Source organism: Grammomys surdaster, unplaced genomic scaffold (assembly GCF_004785775.1).
Source record: "Grammomys surdaster isolate TR1022 unplaced genomic scaffold, NIH_TR_1.0 279, whole genome shotgun sequence".
In the NCBI taxonomy this organism is placed as follows: domain Eukaryota; kingdom Metazoa; phylum Chordata; class Mammalia; order Rodentia; family Muridae; genus Grammomys; species Grammomys surdaster.
In genome coordinates, this window is record NW_021604720.1 from 12,435,299 (window position 1) to 12,454,445 (window position 19,147).

Below are 19,147 nucleotides of genomic sequence, written 5' to 3' on the forward strand. Positions count from 1 at the left end.
TTGTCATAACCCATGGGCTCTAGGTTAGACAGACCTGAAATTTAATGTATAGCCCAATAGAATTCTACTTTGTTCTCTATGGCTTAAGGGAGCCAAAGGGCTGGCCACACCTGTTATAAATGACCCCCATTTCTCACTATGTCTATCCAGATCAGGGGGCAGAGGCCCTATCTTAACCATCCAAAAGCTAAGACAGTAATGCCCAAGCTTCCTCATAGCTCGTTTTTTTTCTTCCCACCATGACCCCCAGAAGCTAGGGTGTGGCCTTCCAGGGAGGAGGAGAATCATTGTCTCATGGCAACCAGAGTTTATAGTCCTGGCTCTACCCTAAACAGTGGGCCAGTGACCCTGAGACCTAGCCAGGGGAAGACCATAGATATGAGTTGTTTGTACCTGGATTATGATCTGGGATGCCCTGCTTGTCCATGGGAGCCTCCCTGACCCTGTAAGTAAAACCTTTCTCTCCCACTCCATATTGTGCCTACCAGGATGGGACCTTCCTGTCCCACCGTCATCTCCTGGGACACATGCTCGGTGCCACATGAAACAGAACTCCTCTGGCTCTCTGTATTAGAGTGCTTAACCAGATACCCTAAGATTGGGCCCTGTAAGCAACAGGAATCTCTCCTCCCACAGTTCTGGAGGCCTAAAGTCTGCCATCAGAATGGTAGCACGTTTGGGCTCTGCTGGGGGGTGTCCTCCTGGCTACTCATGGCATGGCATACTCAGCTGCCCTGATCCATGTGTGCACCTGGAAAGAGAAAACATTCAGAATCTCTCTTCTTCCAACACTCTGTGTGTTTTGTGTGTGTGTGTGTGTGTGTGTGTGTGTGTGTGTGTGTGTGACTGACCTGGGGCTTGTCAGCTGGGGTGGCTTGCCAATGAGCCCCAGGATTCTACATCTTTAGTGCTACAATTAAAAACAGGACCACACCTGGCCTGCCCTTCCTTCCTTCCTTCCTTCCTTCCTTCCTTCCTTCCTTCCTTCCTTCCTTCCTTCCTTCTTTCCTTCCTTCCTTTCTTCCTTCCTTCCTTCATTCCTTCATTCATTTTAAGGTGGAATCTGGAGATTGAACTGAAGTCTTACAAGGCAAGTACCTTACCAACTAAATCAGGTGCCTGGTCGTGTGCTCTCATGAGCTCATTGAACCGGGACAGCCTCCTACATGCTGTCTCCAAATACAGTCACTTTGGGGTTAGGGCTTCAGTTCTCAATTAAAGAAGCAAAGGACGCAGTTCAGTACATGTCAGGATCTCTCGGGGCTTCTACCCTCACACCTCATCTTCCTCGGTTCAGTGCGGCTTCTGATACTGTGCTGGTTGGAAAGAGAGAGGCCTTTGGGTCCTTCTATCCCCAGTAATCTGGTACTGATGAAATCACCTCTGCAGATCTCCCGGGACTGCCTCCTCCTGGGTGGGATAACTTCCCTGCAGTTCCCGGGATGATGCTCACAGCTCTACCCACTTGCTTACTCTGCCCAGACCCCAGAGACAAGAACTTTCTGTTACAAATGACCTTGCTCTTGCCTTGGTCACAGGAGCCGCCAGAGACACCTCATACTCAGTGTGCAGCCTGAGCTCAGGGTCAGGATTTCAAAGACAGTTACTCTCCTGTCAGTCATTCTGTACACTGCCCTGTTGGTCACTCCTGAGGCTCAGCTCACAGATTAATAAGAACAGATCCTGGCTGAGCTGAGCACTTTTATTCTTTACAATAGCTTTATTGGGATATAATTCACCTTTTCATGGGTCCCCACGGCCGTTATTAGCATTCCCCCAAGTAACTGTATAAGTAGCCGTCCCTCCCCTTACCCTCCCAAACTGCTTGGCAACAACTACCCTGCCTCCTGTCCCTTTAGAGAGATCTAACCTGCATGTTTTATACATATGAAATCATGTGGTGTGCCACCGTCTCTTGTTCCAGGCTGCTTCTGCTTAGCATAGGATTTTCAAGGTTTATCTTCACTGTAGCAGGCGCTGTACTTTTTCCTTTTAGTAAACATACCACGCTTATAGAGATAGCTGGGTTGTTGCTACTTCTTGGCTATGAATAGTTGGAATACAATTAATTTATCAGCTATTTATTATTAGTTTGCGGCACTGGGAATCAAACTCAGGTCCTTATGCATGCTAGGCAAATGCTCTACCACTCAGCTATATCCCCAGCCCTATAAGTAGCTGTTCAAAAAAACTAGTAGAGCCTCCTGCTCTTAGAGGAGGCTCTGTAGTTTTCCCTCGTTGAAAGCAGTCATTCTCTGGTTCTGTGCAATAAGTCACAAATAGTCTCTGAATAGTAAGTATGATTGGGAAGGTCATACTAGATCCCTCATAATCCAAATGGGAAACAGGCTTGTTGGATTTCTAGGAAATCCCAAGATCCATCCCAACTGCCAAATCAGAGTAGCACTGGCTGGGACACTCAGGATTCTGACCCAGGACAATGTGTCCCAGAGCCATGGCCTTTTCCGTGATGCCTACAGCTGGCAGTAGAAGCCACACAACTCCCTTTGCCCAAATCGTGTTGTTAAAACAAGCTTGCCAGGCTGTGCTCGATGCTATGGTAAATTCAACACCCTTGCAGCCTACTCCGTGCTCAAAACACAAAGTCACAGAAAGGGGAGGGGGCCCACCTCTTCTCGATTCTGCTTTTCAGATTGAGGAACCTGCTGGGAAGCAGACCAAGGATGATGATGATGGTGGTGGTGGTGGTGGTGGTGGTGATGATGATGATGTCGCCGCCTTTTGCTTTCTTTGCAGCCTCTGCAGACATGAGATGGAGGTTGAGGGAGGTTGCCATGGGAGATGCTAAGGGCCACTTCAGTACCCCAGTGTCTGAGGGTTGTGTCACAGTGAAGTTGGACAAGCAATGAAACACCTCCACTCTTAACCTAGACCTGAGGCAGGAAGAGCATGGGTAGCCACAGTGCCTTGAGGGGGTGTGGGGGAGGGGGCCCTCTAGCTGCACAGCAGGGGCTTTCCTCAGCCCCAGTGGTCTCTAGTACCCACTGAGCATCTCACATTTGTACTTGGACTCTGTGGTGGCCCTGCTGGGAGGGCTGGTGTATTGGGGAACCCCCACACAGTGGAAGAGGAGCCACCGTTAGGACTGGCACCCAGGTCTGCCTGACGGTACGTGTTCGCTTGTGGCTGCACTCCTCTGCTGACTGCAATGAAGGATGGTATCCTCGATGAGAAGGGAGATCTGTTGCTAGGTCTGCGGCTGGTCAGCTCCAGGCTCTCTGCTGAAAGGGCATCCACCACTTAACTCATCCTGGGTCCCCAGGGCAGGGCATGCATTTGAATGCCCAGCTTTTCTTAGTCAGCCTGGGGAATCCTTGAGGGAGTGGGTGGAGCATGGGCAGGACTGTCCCGTAGGTGAGGATGAGGCTCACTCAGAGTCTAGCCCAGAGGTTTCTGAGACTAACCCCAAATAAGGGGACCCTGGCCTCTTCATTGACGGAGAGGTGCAGGTCAGAACTGTCCTTCCACATGAAGACAGTAGTTCCTGAGAGGCAGCACAGCCTCAGATTGGAAACCTAATCCTTGCTTGTCAGCATAAGAGGAACATCAGGCCCTGAAGAAAGCCTCCAGGGTCTGCTGCCACAGAGCCACTCTTCCTGGGCCCTTGGTGTCTCTGTCTGCCACCCTGCCAGTCTACCGACGTGTCAACTCTGAGCAGGGCCTGCCCCTGACCTTACTGATGCTTGTTGTTTCCCCACACACCATCTCTCCCATCCTCAACCCAGGCCTGGAAACCTCAGCCACAGATCTCTACCTACTGGGCTCCTCTTTGATCCTCTAGAGCCTTTAGGATCAAAACTCAAGCAGTGCTTGGAAAGGAGGTACCCTGTAGGTGGAAGATAATGGGGTGAGTGGCAAGCTCAAATCCGTGCTTGCTCTGTGCTAGGCCCTGTTCAGTGCATCCATATGCATCATGGGAAAATCTTCTTGCTCTCCCAATTTTCAGCCTTAGAAAGAAAGAAAGAAAGAAAGAAAGAAAGAAAGAAAGAAAGAAAGAAAGAAAGAAAGAGAGAGAGAGAAAGAGAGAAAGAGAGAGAGAAAGAGAGAGAGAGAGAGAAAGAGAGAGAGAGAGGGAAAGAGAGAAAGAGAGAGAGAGAAAGATGAAGAGAGGGTGATTACGCTTCCAAGGTCACAGAGCTGTGCGCACATCAGAGCAATGATTCATACCACACACTGTGATCACAAAGCTACAATACTGTCAGAAAACAGCCAATTTGTCAAGAAGTCTAAATTCATCCATGTCATAAAAATAACAAAAGTCTATCCCTAGGATTAAGGGAATGGAAAACTTTTAAAAGATTATCTATTGTTTTTAATTATATGTGTGTGTACACATATGAATACAAGTCAGACTCCCTGGAACTGGAGCTACACCCAATGTGAGCCACCTGATATGGGTGCTAGGAACCGAATCTGGGTCCTCTGGGAGAGCAGCACACCCTCTTAGCTGTTAAGCCATCTCTCCAGCTCAGAGAAGACTTTCCTATTGCATCCAAAGCTATGAGATAAACTGCTGGTGCGCTGATCGTGACTGTTGGTACTGCCAGCCAGTGGGTAGCAGAACTCCCACAGGTTCCAGTATCGTGAGACTCAGGGATAAGCAAGCAAATAGCACAGGCGAGCAGGGTGGAGATCTGAAGAGCTGGTACCATCTCCTGCTGTCTAAGGTGCTTAAATAAGCCACTGAATTTCACCAAACCTCAGTTTGCTAACCTGTGAAATAGGGATACTAGCCATCTCCAAAAAGGGATACAGAGAAGCAGGGTATTTGCAAACACTGCCTATAAAATGTGGGACACAACATAAATGTTGGATAATGACAAGACAGCATCCACTAGTCTCTCCTAGACAGCCCTGCCTCCTCGCCTGCGTCTCCTCCCTTCCCACAGCTCAGGCCACCAATAGGAGGAGGCTCTGTTTGTGACCTCACTGCTTCGTTAGCAATTCATGAGCCTCTGTGAGGTATGGTTTAACTTTATAAAATAGAGTTTACCAACTAGAGTTTATCCCAGGGATTCCAGTTTGGATCAATACATATGAATGACACAGGTCTGTAATCCCAACTAGCTGGGAGGCTGAGGCAGGAAGAGCTCAAATTCAAGATCTGCCAGGGCACCGTGAGAGTTCAAGACCAGCCTGGGCAACTCAGGAAACGCTATCTCAAAATAAAAAGTAAAAAGAGATATAATATAGTATAATGGTACAGTGTTTGCCTGGCATGCATGAGGCCTTAGGTTTCATCTCAAGTACACACACACACACACAACACAATGTACCATAAGACACAAATACACACAGACACACCACAACATACAGCACATACACACACAACACAACACACACAGACATACTGCATACATATACACCAATATACACACACATTACAACACAAACCACCACACACATGCACACACAGATACCACATACAAATACATACATGTACACACATCACAATGCAGAACACACATCACAACACACAACAAACATACATATACACAGTCAACACACACATACATACATGCATACAGGACAGGGAAATAGAGAATGTAATATAACCAAGTTCAACATCCTTTTCTTAAAGATTTATTTATTTATTTATTTATTTATTCAATGTATGTGACTACACTGTCACTGTCTTCAGACACACCAGAAGAGGATATTGGATCCCATTACAGATGGTTGTGAGCCACCATATGGTTGCTGGGAATTGAACTCAGGACCTCTGGAAAAGCAGTCAGTACTCTTAACCTCTAAGCCATCTCTCCAGTCCCCAACATCCTTTCTTAATTAAATTTTTTTTTTAGCACAATGTCTTCAAGATGGTAAGCAGCCATGAGAACCTACCACTGGCATTGCATGTGAGTGAAAGACTGAAAGCAGACGAAGCCCTTGGAGAGACGTCTCTCTTAAGATGTACAAACGACCAATCAGCCATAAAAGATGCTCTGCATCTCAGTTGTTAGGAAAATGCTCATTCAGAGTGCAGTGAGGCCGGATGTGGTGGCTCATGCCTGTAATCCCAGCACTCGGGAAACTGAGGTATGAAGGTTGCAAGTTCAAAGCTAGCCTGGACTACATGGTGAGACCATGTGTTAAAAACAAAGATCGGTGATATGCCACTTAACACCCTTAAAGTGACTGACGTCAAAGAAGAAAGATGATAACGGTATTATCCAAGAGGTGGAGGAAAAGTACTTCGCACATTGCTGGATGGGAAGTAAATGTCATTGCTGCTTTAGACAGCACACCAGCAGTTTCTCAAAGAGTTAAAGAGAGTTACCATGGACCCTGTAATTTGTGTGTGCGTGTGTGTGTGTAATGGAGACACACAAACACTTGAATTCAAACCACACTATTCATAGTAGCCCTGAACTAGGAATAACTCAAACATCCATTAAGTGAAGGATGGATAAGCATAATATGGTCTATGCAGGATGGGGATGCAGGATGGGGATGCAGGATGGGGATGCAGGATGGGGATGCAGGATGGGGATGCAGGATGGGGATGCAGCTCAGTAGTAGAGCCTGGCAGATGTAACCCCAACCCTGAAAAAAGACATAATCATGTTGTTGAATATTACTCATCTGTGAAAAAGGAATAAAGTATTAGCATGTGCCACATGGACATTGTGCTAAGTGAAAGAAGCCAGGCTCACAAAAATCCATCCCTGTTTCACTTAGATGAGATGTGCAGAATAATTAAGTCTGGAGATTGAAAACATGTCCACAGTTCCCAGAGTTTAGAGGAGGTAGGGAAAACTATTAATAGGTATGGGTTTATTTTGGGGATGATGAAAATCATCTGGAATGTTATTGTACTGGAGATAAGGCTATATACATACTAAAACCCACTCAACCAAACACTTTAAATGGGTGACTTTCTGATGTGGTAATTACATCTCAAGTGTTTCCAAATGGAGTTAAGATACAGTGTGGTTCTCAAACTATGGTCCAGCCTAAGCAGCCACAAGGAACTACTTAGAAATATACCATCATCATCATCATCATCCTCTCCCTCCTCCTCTCCCTCCTCTTCTTCCTCCTCCTCCTCATGTTTATGGATATTTTCCTGTGTGTATATATGTACCACTCGTATGCCTAGTGCACAGAGAGGTGGAAGATGGAGTCAGATCCTCTGGAACTGGAGTTACAGGCAGTTGTGAGCCGCCATGAAGATGCTGAGAAACAGGCCTGGAAGAGCAGCCAGTGCTCATAACCCTGAACCATCTCTCTGTCAGTCTGTGGCTCCAACTCCTGCAGACTGGGGTGGGAGGAGCCAACCTGCACAACTTAGTGGAGACCTAACTTTTTTTTTTTTAATGCAGATTCTCAGACCCTTCATCCAGACCTTCCGACACATCAGTCCTGTAGGGTGGTCAGATCCTTCCCAGGGGTTCTGAGTTTGAGAAACAGTGACACTGTCAGCCACAGGAACACTGAGCTCCAGGGCCCAAGAAATTCTCTTTACCAGCCAGGGGCGCAGTCCACCCCCAGGACCACTAGTTAGCCACTCCTTTAATTGAAGCATCTAATTAGTTAACCACCCAAATTAGTGTGAGGTTTTCATCAACTACTACATCTGTTCTTTTCCCTCCGGCATGATGGGCCATCTGGTCTGTTACAGTTCACTTTAAATACTTTTCTATCACATAATTAAATCATAATGCTCCACTTTAAGAGAGAAATCAAAGACGTAGGGAAAGAAATAATTTTAGGCCCCATCTTCTTCTCCTTGGAGTCGATGTACCCGTCAGTCTGTGATGGTGTTTTGCCCTGACAGGGCATGGGAAAGGGAAGGACTGGGCACCTGGAAGGGCTTCCAGTAGAGTGGAGGCAGTCTCTTGGAGGCAAGAATTCTAACACTGAACCTTCAGCGTTGGATGTTCCTTGGGATGGCCTTGCAGCCTTTTAAAATTATTTTGTGGTGGTGTGTGCCTGCAGTCCTCACTGAGAAGCCAGTGGAGACAACCTCAAAGGCTAACTAGCCTAAAGGAAATGGTACCCAGTTTCCAGTCAGAAAAAAAGCCAGGTAGGTGAATCCTGAGGAATGACACTCAAGGTTGATCCCTGGCTTCCACACTCATGTGCCTGTACACACACACACACACACACACACACACACACACACTGGTTTTGTGAAATAACATTTAGCGTTCACTGTGTATCACCCACTGTTTTCATTTCTTTTAAAGGAAATACTAGTTTCCATCCACTAAAGTGACTGTCTGATCCACCAGTATATGACACCCAACTGTTAAAAATCCACAGCAGCAGAGACAGGGTCCACTAGAGGATTGTTTCCTAGGAAACCAGTGGTGGGTGGTGATGCTAACTGCCTGGGTGGGACCAAGATGAAGACAGATGTCAAAACAATATGCAAAGCCCATATCAGCAAAAGGACAAATGCCTGGTACAGTTTCGTGTCTGTGAAATGACAACTGTGTCCTTCTGCAGTTTGAGTCTATCTATAGAAATGTTCCTGGGTATGTAGGAGCCAGGGTCACAATTCTTCTGTGCATGGGGTCGCAGAATACCTCAGCCTTCCTCGGCAGTCGGAGTGGGTTGTGATGAGTTGGCTAGAAGGGAGCCTGGAATTTGGGCCAAACATGGGACAGAAACCACTCTCCTGTCTACTCTGGGTATACACAGTATGGAGAGATATCTTTAGAAAGAGATAAGAGACAGATGTTTTTCCAACATCTGGATGGATAACCAACCAACTTGATCTCAAGCGAACCACATTCCTGTTGCCCCTTCTAAGTAGCTTGGGTTGGTTTATTGTTGTTATTTTGTTTTGTTTTTGTAAGTAAACACATTTCAATGATAATTATTTAGGAAATTTAAAAAAGTGTACATGCACAGCTCTGAAACTGACAGGGCCACCAATCTGCTCTTCAATTAAAAAAAAATGAGATAAAATTCATATGCCAGAAAATAGACCCTTTATGATACATTTTTCTTCTGTATTCACAGAACAGTGTGACAATCATCAATATATAATTTCTTATTTATTTTTATTATAAAAAAATCACCAAAAAATACCCACAAATAGTCTCTCTGGTTCCATCTCCTCCCATCCTAGTAACCACTGGTCTCCTTTCTGTATCTGGACTATCCTGTTCCAGACGTTTCCTCTGGTAGCTTTAGTGTCTGGCTTCCCTCCTTGTCATAATCTTTCCAGCGCTCCTCCCTGCTGAAGCATACCTCAGTGTCCCAGTCTTTCTCCTAGACTTACATATGCTTTCCTCCCTGGAGTTTGAGTTGCAGTGTCTCCATCTGGAGCAATGGGGTGAGCATTTGAGAACATTTATCTTCATCTCTCTTGGGTGTGTAAGGAGGAGTCCAATCCTGAGTCACAAGGCAGCTCTGCCAAACCCTTTTCGGGACCTGTCAGACTGCTTTCTAGGGAGTTTTGCATTCATACCACCAGTATGTGAGGGTTTGTACTTTTGTATGCTTCCACACCTTTGCCAAGCTTATTATGTCCTTTTTGCTATAGTCATAGTTATGGGTATGAAATAATTTTTAATTGCATGTTCTTAATGACTAAAGAATATTACTTTTGTGTGTGTGAGTGTGTGTGTGTGTGTGTGTGTATGTTTTATTTTGTGTGTTGGGCATTTTTAAATGGGCTTTATGGCCTTTTGTATTTGTGTCTTTGGAGAATAGTCTGTTCAAAACCCTTTTCTCCTCTTATGTTTGCACAGGGTCATGTGTGTGTGTGAAGGCCAGAGGTCAATTTCGGGCATCATTTCTCAGGGGCTATCTAGCTTGTTTTTGAGACAGGATCTCCAGGTCCGCTAGTCTGACGACTCATGCTCCAGGGATCCTCCACAGCCCACTTCTTCCTTCTGCATTCTTGAACTTAATCCTCTTCTCCTTCTCCTCCCCCTCCTCCTCCTCCTCCTCCTCCTCCTCCTCCTCCTTCTCCTTTTCTTGTCTTGGGAGGAGCAAGAGGCCTGGGTTTTAACTGGTTCCTACTGTTAGGCATTTACAGTCAAGAATTTCCATCAGAACCTGTCTCCACCACGTCCCATGAGTTTTCTTTCACCTTCTATATTTTGTTTTCTGTGTCTTCCAGTGTTTCCTAATTTCCCTTGTGATCTCTTACCTGACCTGTCAGTTACTTAGGAGTATGATATGTGACGTCTACATATTTGCAAACCTCCCAGCTTTCCTCCCAATATTGAGTTCTGATTCCATTCCTTTGAGGTTGGCAAGCACACTCTGACTGGTGTCAGTCCTTCTAAACCCTGTGGGTCTTGTTTTACAGCCTAACACTCAGTGTGTTCCAGAGAACTATCTATGTGTGTTCTTCAGGGGAACATGTGTGCTTCATTTCTGAAATATTTGAGGGCCAATGAGATGGCTCATAAGACCAATGAGATGGCTCATAAGACCAATGAGATGGCTCATAAGACAAGGGCTCTCACTGTCAAGCCTGATGACCTGAGTTCAATCACCCAGCCCCACATGGTAAAAGAAAAGAACCAACTCCCACAAGTTTTGCTCTGACCTACACAGGCCAGCATCATGACACACACCCTCATCCACCCACATACACAAAATAAATACATATAGAAATGTGTGTGTGTGTATGTGTGTATGATAAAATATTTCATTTTGTATGTGCATGTGTTCGTGAGAGCAGGTGTGCATGTGTTATGTGGAGATTAGAGAACATTTTTTAAGTAATTTCTTTTTATGGACGTTAGTGTTTTGCCTGCGTGGATGTCTGTATGAGGGTGTTGGATCCACTGGAACAGGTGTTACAGACAGTTGGGAGCTGCCACGGTGGTGCTGGAAAAGCAGCCAGTGCTCCTAACTGTTGAGCTAACTCTCCAGCCCCTGGAGGACAATTCTTAGGAGTCAGCTATACACTAAAACACTAGGGCTTTTCCCACAGGACCCTCTTGCCAGCCCCAGCACTTGTCCTTCTTGTATGCACACACTGACACTCCTTGTCAGCTTCGGGGTCTTGAATGTGACTTCTAGGTGTGTCTCCCAGCTTCTGTCCCTCCTCCTGTGTGCTGGGCCACACACCCAAGTGCTTCCCACACTCCAGGTCACACCGTTCCCGCAACAACGAACAGATGAAGACAGCAAGGGGCAAAGCACTCAGTACTGTGCCTGCCAGTCTCCCTGGGTTCCTCAGTACATTGCCATTGTCCTAGTGTGACCCTTACCCTCAGAGGAACAAGTAGACTTGACGGAATTGCTCCAGGCTGCCTGATTCCAGAGCTGATATCCCCCTCCCCCTCCTGGTTCCCCTGGGCCAGCGGCATCCCTGCTGTTAGTTCGTTCACCTTCCTTATCTGGCCATTTTAAGGATTACAATGGACTAAAGTTAACTGGCCAACAAGTACTGAGTCCTCCTGCTACTTCCAACTGACTTGACGAGGACAACTCTGTGGCCTCAGCTGCCTGGAGTCACACCAAGATTAACTCGAAACAGTAGAGCAGAGGTGGATGAGCAGCCGTGTAACCCCATGTCTTTCTCTCTCTCCCACTCCCTGCTCTACCCCACACCCCTTCACAGAGGCAAAAGGCGACAAGGCTAAGTGGGTGTTCACTTGGCCCCTCATCTTCCTCCTGTGTGTCACCATCCCCAACTGCAGCAAGCCCCGCTGGGAGAAGTTCTTCATGGTCACCTTCATCACGGCCACTCTGTGGATTGCCGTGTTCTCCTACCTCATGGTGTGGCTGGTGAGTGATGGGAGCCCCTGCCCAGTGTCTTCTGAGCTGAGGTCCCACCTGTGGGTAAGCCACTGGCCTTGCTGACTTCAGTCTCTTTCTCATAGAGCATGGTATTAACAAAGTGCTAACGTTCCCTGCTGTGTGTATGATGGTAGACACCGTGCTTCGTTCCCTCTGAGGTGGGAACAGGCATTGGGAGGGGAGACATCCAAGAGGCTGCTCTGGGGCTGGGGATGGACAAAGTAATGGGCCCCTCATTTCCAGGGTCCCCAGAAGAATATAAAGGAAGGAAATGATATCACTGAGAGGTAGGCAGGACTCTCTGTCAAAAAGCTGTCCCTTTCTGTGTGACAAGCAGACAGAACAATTTTATAGAAGGCCAATTCTAGCCTTATAACAGACCCATGGAGTAAATGCTTTTAGCATCCCCATTTTATTGATAGAGAAACTGAGGCATGGAGAACTCACAGTTGTATGAATAGCTGGGGAAAGTTGAAAACTAGTGCGGGTTTCCATCAGGGGGCCCGAGAGCTACAAGAGAGAACGTGGCTGGCTTTCGATTCTTTGGGAAGCTCATCTGTCAGATGCGCGCACTTCATTCCTAACACACAGGCCAGCAGGAGGGAAGGTGAACGGGGCTCGGCTGGTGAGGCAGTGGGGCCAGGAGTTCTCTGTGGGCACAAGGGCCCCTTACCCTTCACCATAGAGCAGTGGTTCTCAACCTTCCTAAGGCTGCGACCCTTGAATACAGGTTCCTCATGTTGTGGTGACCCCCAACCATAACGTGATTTTTGTTACTACACAATAACTCTGATTCTGCTATTGTTATGAATCACAGTGTAAATGTCTGATATGCAGCCCCTGTGAATAGGTTGCTTGCCCCCCCCAAAGGGTCACAACCCCCAGGTTGAGAACCACTATAGAGGACGGATACAGGTTAGCAGGAAGGATGGCTGTGGGGAGTCACCCAGGGCCTTTGGTGTGCTAGTCAAGTGCTCGATCCATCACTGAGCCACATAACCTGCCCAAGAGAATAGATCTGAAGCCGAGTCCTACCTCTTAAGACCATTAAAACTGAGCAGGCGACCCACTGACCCAACCCTCAGAGGCAAGGTGATCCCCTCTGTGAAGTTGGGGTGACCACCACTGCCTCTCAAAGCTGTTGGCCCATTGTTAGGCACCCTGCTCCCCACACAGCCACCACCTCATTCCCTTCTCCCCAACCCTGTGTGTGCAGAGCGTAGCTGTTAGGATCCTGAATAGCACAAGGAACAGTTTTTGTGGGTTTTTTTTTGGAGGGGAGGGGCTTGTTTTTCTGTGTTGGTATGGGAAAAGAGCTTGAAATAGTTTCTACCCACATCCCTAGAAAAAGACACCTCCCAAAGACGAGAACAGCTGTGCCTTGAAAGAATTGAATCTCATATCTTATTTCCCTGTGTAGAATGAGAAGCAGCCATCTTTATGTTGTAAAGGGACCGGTGGTGTTTCTTACTAAACCATGTTCCCAAAACATGACAAGTTAGAACAAAAAAACAAACAAACAAAATGAGTACACTGCGGACATTCGAGTAGGGTTGGAGATTTAAGAGTTTGTGAGATTCTTCTCTCATTACGGAAGATGGAGTCAGTACTGTTCACTGAGCTCTCAGTGGCAGTGAGATGGGACACTCCCACCTCCAACGTCTTCATTTACAAATCCCAATTTTGTTCAAAAGACCAAAGTCCTAGCTCAGGTTAGACTTGGGGGCATGAGAGACACCCTGCTGAGCCAGTCTGACCTGTGGGATGGCTTTGATTGTTGACGGCCTTGGTTTAAGGAACTAGAACTATCCTGAGGGTAAGAGTGGGTGAAAATAGGGTGTCTCTGAGCTCACCCTCATCTCTGAGGTGTGCCTGCCCTGGTGGTCCATGCTTATGTCTGTGATGTCCTAATGAGGCTCTTGGGAGAAGTGAAGCCCAATTAGGGACACTGGAGAACAAAGAGAAGCTCAGAGCATGGCTCTGCTTCCTGTTCAAAGTCTGCACATCTAGGGGCTTGGAGTACAGGGTTTGAGTTCAGGATAGAAAAAAGCCCATGTGGTATCCCTAACCCCTGACCCCTGACCCCTGACCCTGGAGTGTGTGGGCATACCTATAAATTGTGCAGATCATCTGTTCCTCCACCCTGCTACTTCTTAGTCATATGGTTCAGTAGTTTTAAAAGAAGAGACAGTTCTAGGAACCCCGTGGTAGCTCAGTTACTACTTTCGAGATGTCTAGGATCACCTAGATTCATCGAAACTCATCGTCACAGCTAGTGGCTTGTGTGGACTTGGTGATGATGGATCCTGTCCCTGTGTCTCTCCCCTTCCAAGGCCAGGGCATGTTAGCAGTGTGTATTGTCTGATAAAATGAGGTGTATTTGTCCCCACTCAAGAGCAGGAGTACCTGGCAGTGTGTAGGAGTCACCCTCAGTGTGGGCAGTATGTTCAAACTCATCTGAAGTTCTTCCCCCAGGGCTCTTTCTGTAATGCTCACCTACTGGCTGAGCCTGGCACTTGGGAAGCACCTTTTGTCTGGAGCTCTCAGAACTGCTCTCATTTCTTTGTCCCCATAGAATGCAAACAAATGATTGAAACAAGGGCCTGTGCCACTGGCCAGGTGACAAGAGCATGTGGCACTGGCCAGGTACTCACATTACACTTCCTTGTTTCATCCTTGCCACTGAGCCCTTGAGAGAGCTAAGCCTTAGGGAAGGAAGCCTGATTGTCCAGAGTCATACATCAGTAGCCAGGACTGGGACCATTAACTGGTTCTAGTTTCATTTCTGTTTCTGTGAAAAAAATATACCTGGACTAGAAAGCAACCTAAAGGAACTTAAGACCACATCATATCCACACTCAAGAATAGAGAGAGAAGTAAATACATAAATGCTTAGTACTCAACTCACTTTCTTTACTCTTCTATGGTTCAGGACCCAAACCTAGGGAATGGTCCTGCCCATAGTGGGCTGGGTCTTCCCTCACCATTTAACAGTTAAGCAATCCCCTACAGACAATTCCCAAAGCCAACTTCATCTAGACAATCCCTCGTTGATACTATCTTTCTGGGTGATTATAAGGTCGCCTTAGGTTTTTTCTTCCTTTTTTGCTATAATGAAAAACTATGACCAAAAGAACTTAGGAAGGAAAGGGTTTATTTGGCTTACACTTCCACATTACTGTTCATCATTGAAGGATGTCAGGACAGGAACTCAAACTGGACAGGAACTCAAACTAAGCAGGAACCTAGAGGCAGGAACTGATGCAGAGGCCATAAAGGAGTGTTATTTACTGGCTTGTTCTTTATAACTTGCTCAGCCTGCTTTCTTCTAGAACTCAAGACCACCAGCCCATGGATGGCACCACCCACAATGGGCTGGGCCCTCTCCTATCAATCACAAATTAAGAAAATGCCCTATAGCTGGATCTTATGGAGGCATTTTCTCATTGAGGTTTCTTTCTTTCTGATGACTTTAACTTGTGTCAAGCTGACAAAGCTAGCCATCACAGCTGAGATGTGACCAGGTCTGAGGGCCACCACTTTTGATGATCTCTCAAAAGAGGCAAGCTGCAGTAAAAGGATAAACCAGGGTGGTCCAAATGCCTCCAGGGCTTTCTGTCTGTCTGCCCAAACTCTGCAGCCAAGGGCTCCAGCCAGCTCTCAAGCGTCCTTGTCTCAAACGATATCAACTGAGTGACGGCATTCAAGATCACGAGAAGCCCTTGATGCCACAGATTTGAGTCTTGGAGTTTCTCCTAAGGAAATAAAAAGATGTCAGTTCAGAGACTGACATACAGACACATTGGTGGAGAGGAGCACTTGGCTGGGAGTTCATGCCCCAATGCTGAGTAGCTGGAATACATGGGCATCTGTACCTAACCTCTCTGGTTCTCATATGACATAATAATGGTGGCCTCCTCACCAGAGGGCAATAAAAAAATAGAGTGGGTAAGATTACAAAAGTAAGATACCTTTATAGAGTATCTGGTATAACAGTAAAGTCCTCGATAGAAAGCCAACAAGAAGCCATCAAGATACCTGTTAGTGAGGGATTAGTTAGAAGGCACAGGCAGTACAGTGAAAGCTAAGCATTAGTTTAAATCATGCTTCGATGAGAGTTATGAGTGGAGAGGTATTCATGGTATATTATTACATGAAATAAACAGTTACAAAACAGATAGTGATAATATGATCTGAGCCCTCCTTTTTTTTTTTTTTTTTTTTTTCCTAATACTCCCAAACCAAGATCGAGGATACACAGACATGTTCAAATGTGGTTCCCAGCTCAGGGCACTAAATCGGAATGCAAGTTATCAGGCCTCCCGTTGGGACTCTGGGGGAAGACCTGGTGACATGGGTCTAGTTAACCCTCCAAGGACTGTCGGTGTTCTCAAGGGTGAGACCCACCGGCAGATGGAATATGTTAATAGCAGTTGTTGATGGCCTTTAAAAATTGGTAGTTAACTGTTCTTTTTATTTATTTATTTTCCTTTTTATTGGTTATTTTATTTATTTACATTTCAAATGGTTTCCCCTTCCCCATTTCCCCTCCACAAACCTCCTATCTCATCCTCCCCTTCTCCCTGCCCCTATAAGGGTGCTACCCCACCCACCCACCCACCCACTCCCACCACATCACCCTAGCATCTCCCTACACTGGGGCATCAAGCCTCTCCAGGACCAAGGGCCTCCCTTCCCATTGATGCCCAACAAGGCCATCTTCTGCTACATATGTAGCTGGAGCCATGGGTCCCTCCATGTGTATGTACTCTCTGGTTGGTGGTTTAGTCCCTGGGAGCTGGGGAAGGGCGGGTCTGGTTGGTTGATATTGTTGTTCTTCCTATGGGGTTGCAATCCCCTTCAGCTCCTTCAGTCCTTCCCCTAGCTCTTTCATTAGGATCTCTGTGCTCAGTCCGATGGTTGACTGTGAGCATTCGCATCTGTCTTGCTCAGGCACTGGTAGGGCCTCTCAGGAGACAGCTATATCAGGATCCTGTCAGCAAGCACTTCTTGGCATCCGCAATAGTGTCATTTAATTTTATTTTTTAAAAAAAATTTAATGTAGGGCTGGCGAGAGATCTCAGTGGCTAAGAACACTGACTGCTCTTCCTGAGGACCCAGGTTCAATTACCAGCACCTACATGGCAGCTCACAAGCCTCTGTAACTCCAGTTCTCGGGGATCTGATGCTTCTGGCCTCCTTGGGTACTCCATGATGTGGTTCACATACACGCAAAAACTCTCATTCATACACATTAGATAGCTAGAGATAGATAGATAGATAGATAGATAGATAGATAGATAGATAGATAGATAGATAGATAGATAGATAGATATAGAGATAGATAGATAGATAGATAGATGGATGGATGGATGGATGGATGGATGGATGGATGGATGGATGGACGGACGGACGGACAGATAGACAGATAGATAGATGGATGGATAGAATAACAACAATTTTTAAGAAAGTGTTAAAGCAATAAGCAGATACTGTATGATGGTGGAGGTGGAGCCGGGGACATACAAAAAAGATTTCCGTGCTGAGGGTGGTTGCACACACCTTTAATCCCATCACTTGGGAAGAAGAAACAGGAGTGTCTCTATGAGTTCAAGGCCAACCTTGTCTACAAAGCTCCAAGCTAGCCAAGACTACATAGTAAAACCCTGTCTTAAAAAAAAAAACAAAAATAGCTTTTCTTAAGGGGCTGAGGCTGTGGCTCAGCTGACAGAGAGCTCAGCTGGCGTGCATAAAAGCCAGGCTGCAGTCCCCAGTACCACGTAAGCTAGGTGTGGTGCTGCATGCCTGTAACCCCATCATTTAGGACGTGGATAGAGGCAGGAAGACTCAGAGTTGAAGGACATCCTTGGCTACATAGCAAGTTCAAGGTCAACCTGAGCTATATGGGACCCACCTCCAAAAAAAGGCTCCATATTTTTCTTCTAATTATAACAGTATCACATTTAATTTAGCACACAGGGTAGGGAGTTTCCAGGGTTGTTACATTCTAAGTTGACCCTGAACCCTGACTCTGGCCTCTTCTGCAGGTGACTATTATTGGATACACGCTTGGGATCCCTGACGTCATCATGGGCATCACCTTCCTGGCGGCAGGCACAAGTGTTCCAGACTGTATGGCCAGCTTAATCGTGGCAAGACAAGGTATGGATTGAGCCTCAGCCCCCAGCAACCCCTGGCAAGCTCCCTGTCTCCGCTCCCCAAGTTACGGCTCTTATGACTGACAGTTGTCAAGTCCTGCTCTGAAGGAGACTGAGGCTTCCAGGACTCATCGTGTGTTAGATCCCTGTGGTGAGACCACTCGCTCTTGGTGTGTGAGATGGACATGGACAAATATCTATCCACCCCATACAGGGCGCTGGTAACAGACAAAAGAAAATTATTCCATTCGAATCTAGATTGGGGAACCAGAGAGTTTACTGGCATTACTTACAGACTGCAGGTTAGGGAGGGGCCACTTACAGGAACATGGGTACCCAAACCTGTCTGCATCGCTGAGTCCCACTCCACCATGGATGATGACCTCATGAAAGCTGCAATCATGGAACCTACCCACCACTCCCTCCTGTATCCTAGCTGCACAGGCTCTGGTGGGGAGGGGGACGCTAGACCCAATAGGTTTTGTGCAACTGGGAGGCAGGAGGGAGTAGTGGGTAGACTCCCAGGTATAAAGGTCTGAAGATCCTCATCCTTCTGCTTAGGAGAATCAACAGACCCATTCCCTCCACCACAGGCCCACCTGGCAGTGCACTGCCCTCATTCTGTCACCATGACTACAGGGCCTGGGTTATCTCTGCTCCTTAATGGCTATGGGATGGTCTTGGTATTCCCAGAAGAAAATGCCATACTACAACAAATACTGAGATGGACTTCCCTTAGATCTTTCAAAGTGCTTTCCTATGTGGTTATTTTAAAGGAGACATGTCCTAAGGTTACAGTATGGGACAGGACAGAGCTTCCACCTAGAAGTCACAGCAAATGGGCTGGTTAGAGGCATTAGTAGCTTTTGTGATGCTGCAACCAAAGCATTCCACACAGCAGAAACTGCAGGCCACACAACGTGGCACTGGGCGTGGATGGTGATGGGTGTCCATGTGGTGGTTGATCGGGAACTAGAGGCTGGAAGTCATGACCTGGTTTCAAAACTTAGACTCCATTTCCCAATGGCTCCACAATGTGTCTAAATAGTGCCACCATCTGAGGAACAAGTGTTCAGAACATGAGCCTGTTGGAAACATTTTAGGTTCAAGCCAGAGCAAATGGGAGCCATTTGTCATTTGTTATGGCATATCTGACTCGGGCAGACATCGGGGACTCCCAGACACTGGCTCTGTCTGTTCTCCCACATTCTAGAAGATGCAAAGTGTTTTGCTTTGTGTATGGGTTTCCT

General features: G+C 46.7%; 1 protein-coding gene across 3 annotated transcripts in view; it reads left to right on the plus strand.

Annotated features, from left to right (window-relative positions):
• Positions 1–19,147, plus strand: part of Slc24a4 (solute carrier family 24 member 4) — a 144,343-nt gene that overhangs the window by 119,655 nt on the left and 5,541 nt on the right. For all 3 annotated transcript variants that reach the window (XM_028777289.1, XM_028777290.1, XM_028777291.1), the window contains 2 exons: positions 11,561–11,727; positions 17,787–17,901. In XM_028777289.1, the coding sequence (XP_028633122.1) occupies positions 11,561–11,727; positions 17,787–17,901 (282 nt within the window). The remainder of the gene's footprint in view (positions 1–11,560; positions 11,728–17,786; positions 17,902–19,147) is intronic.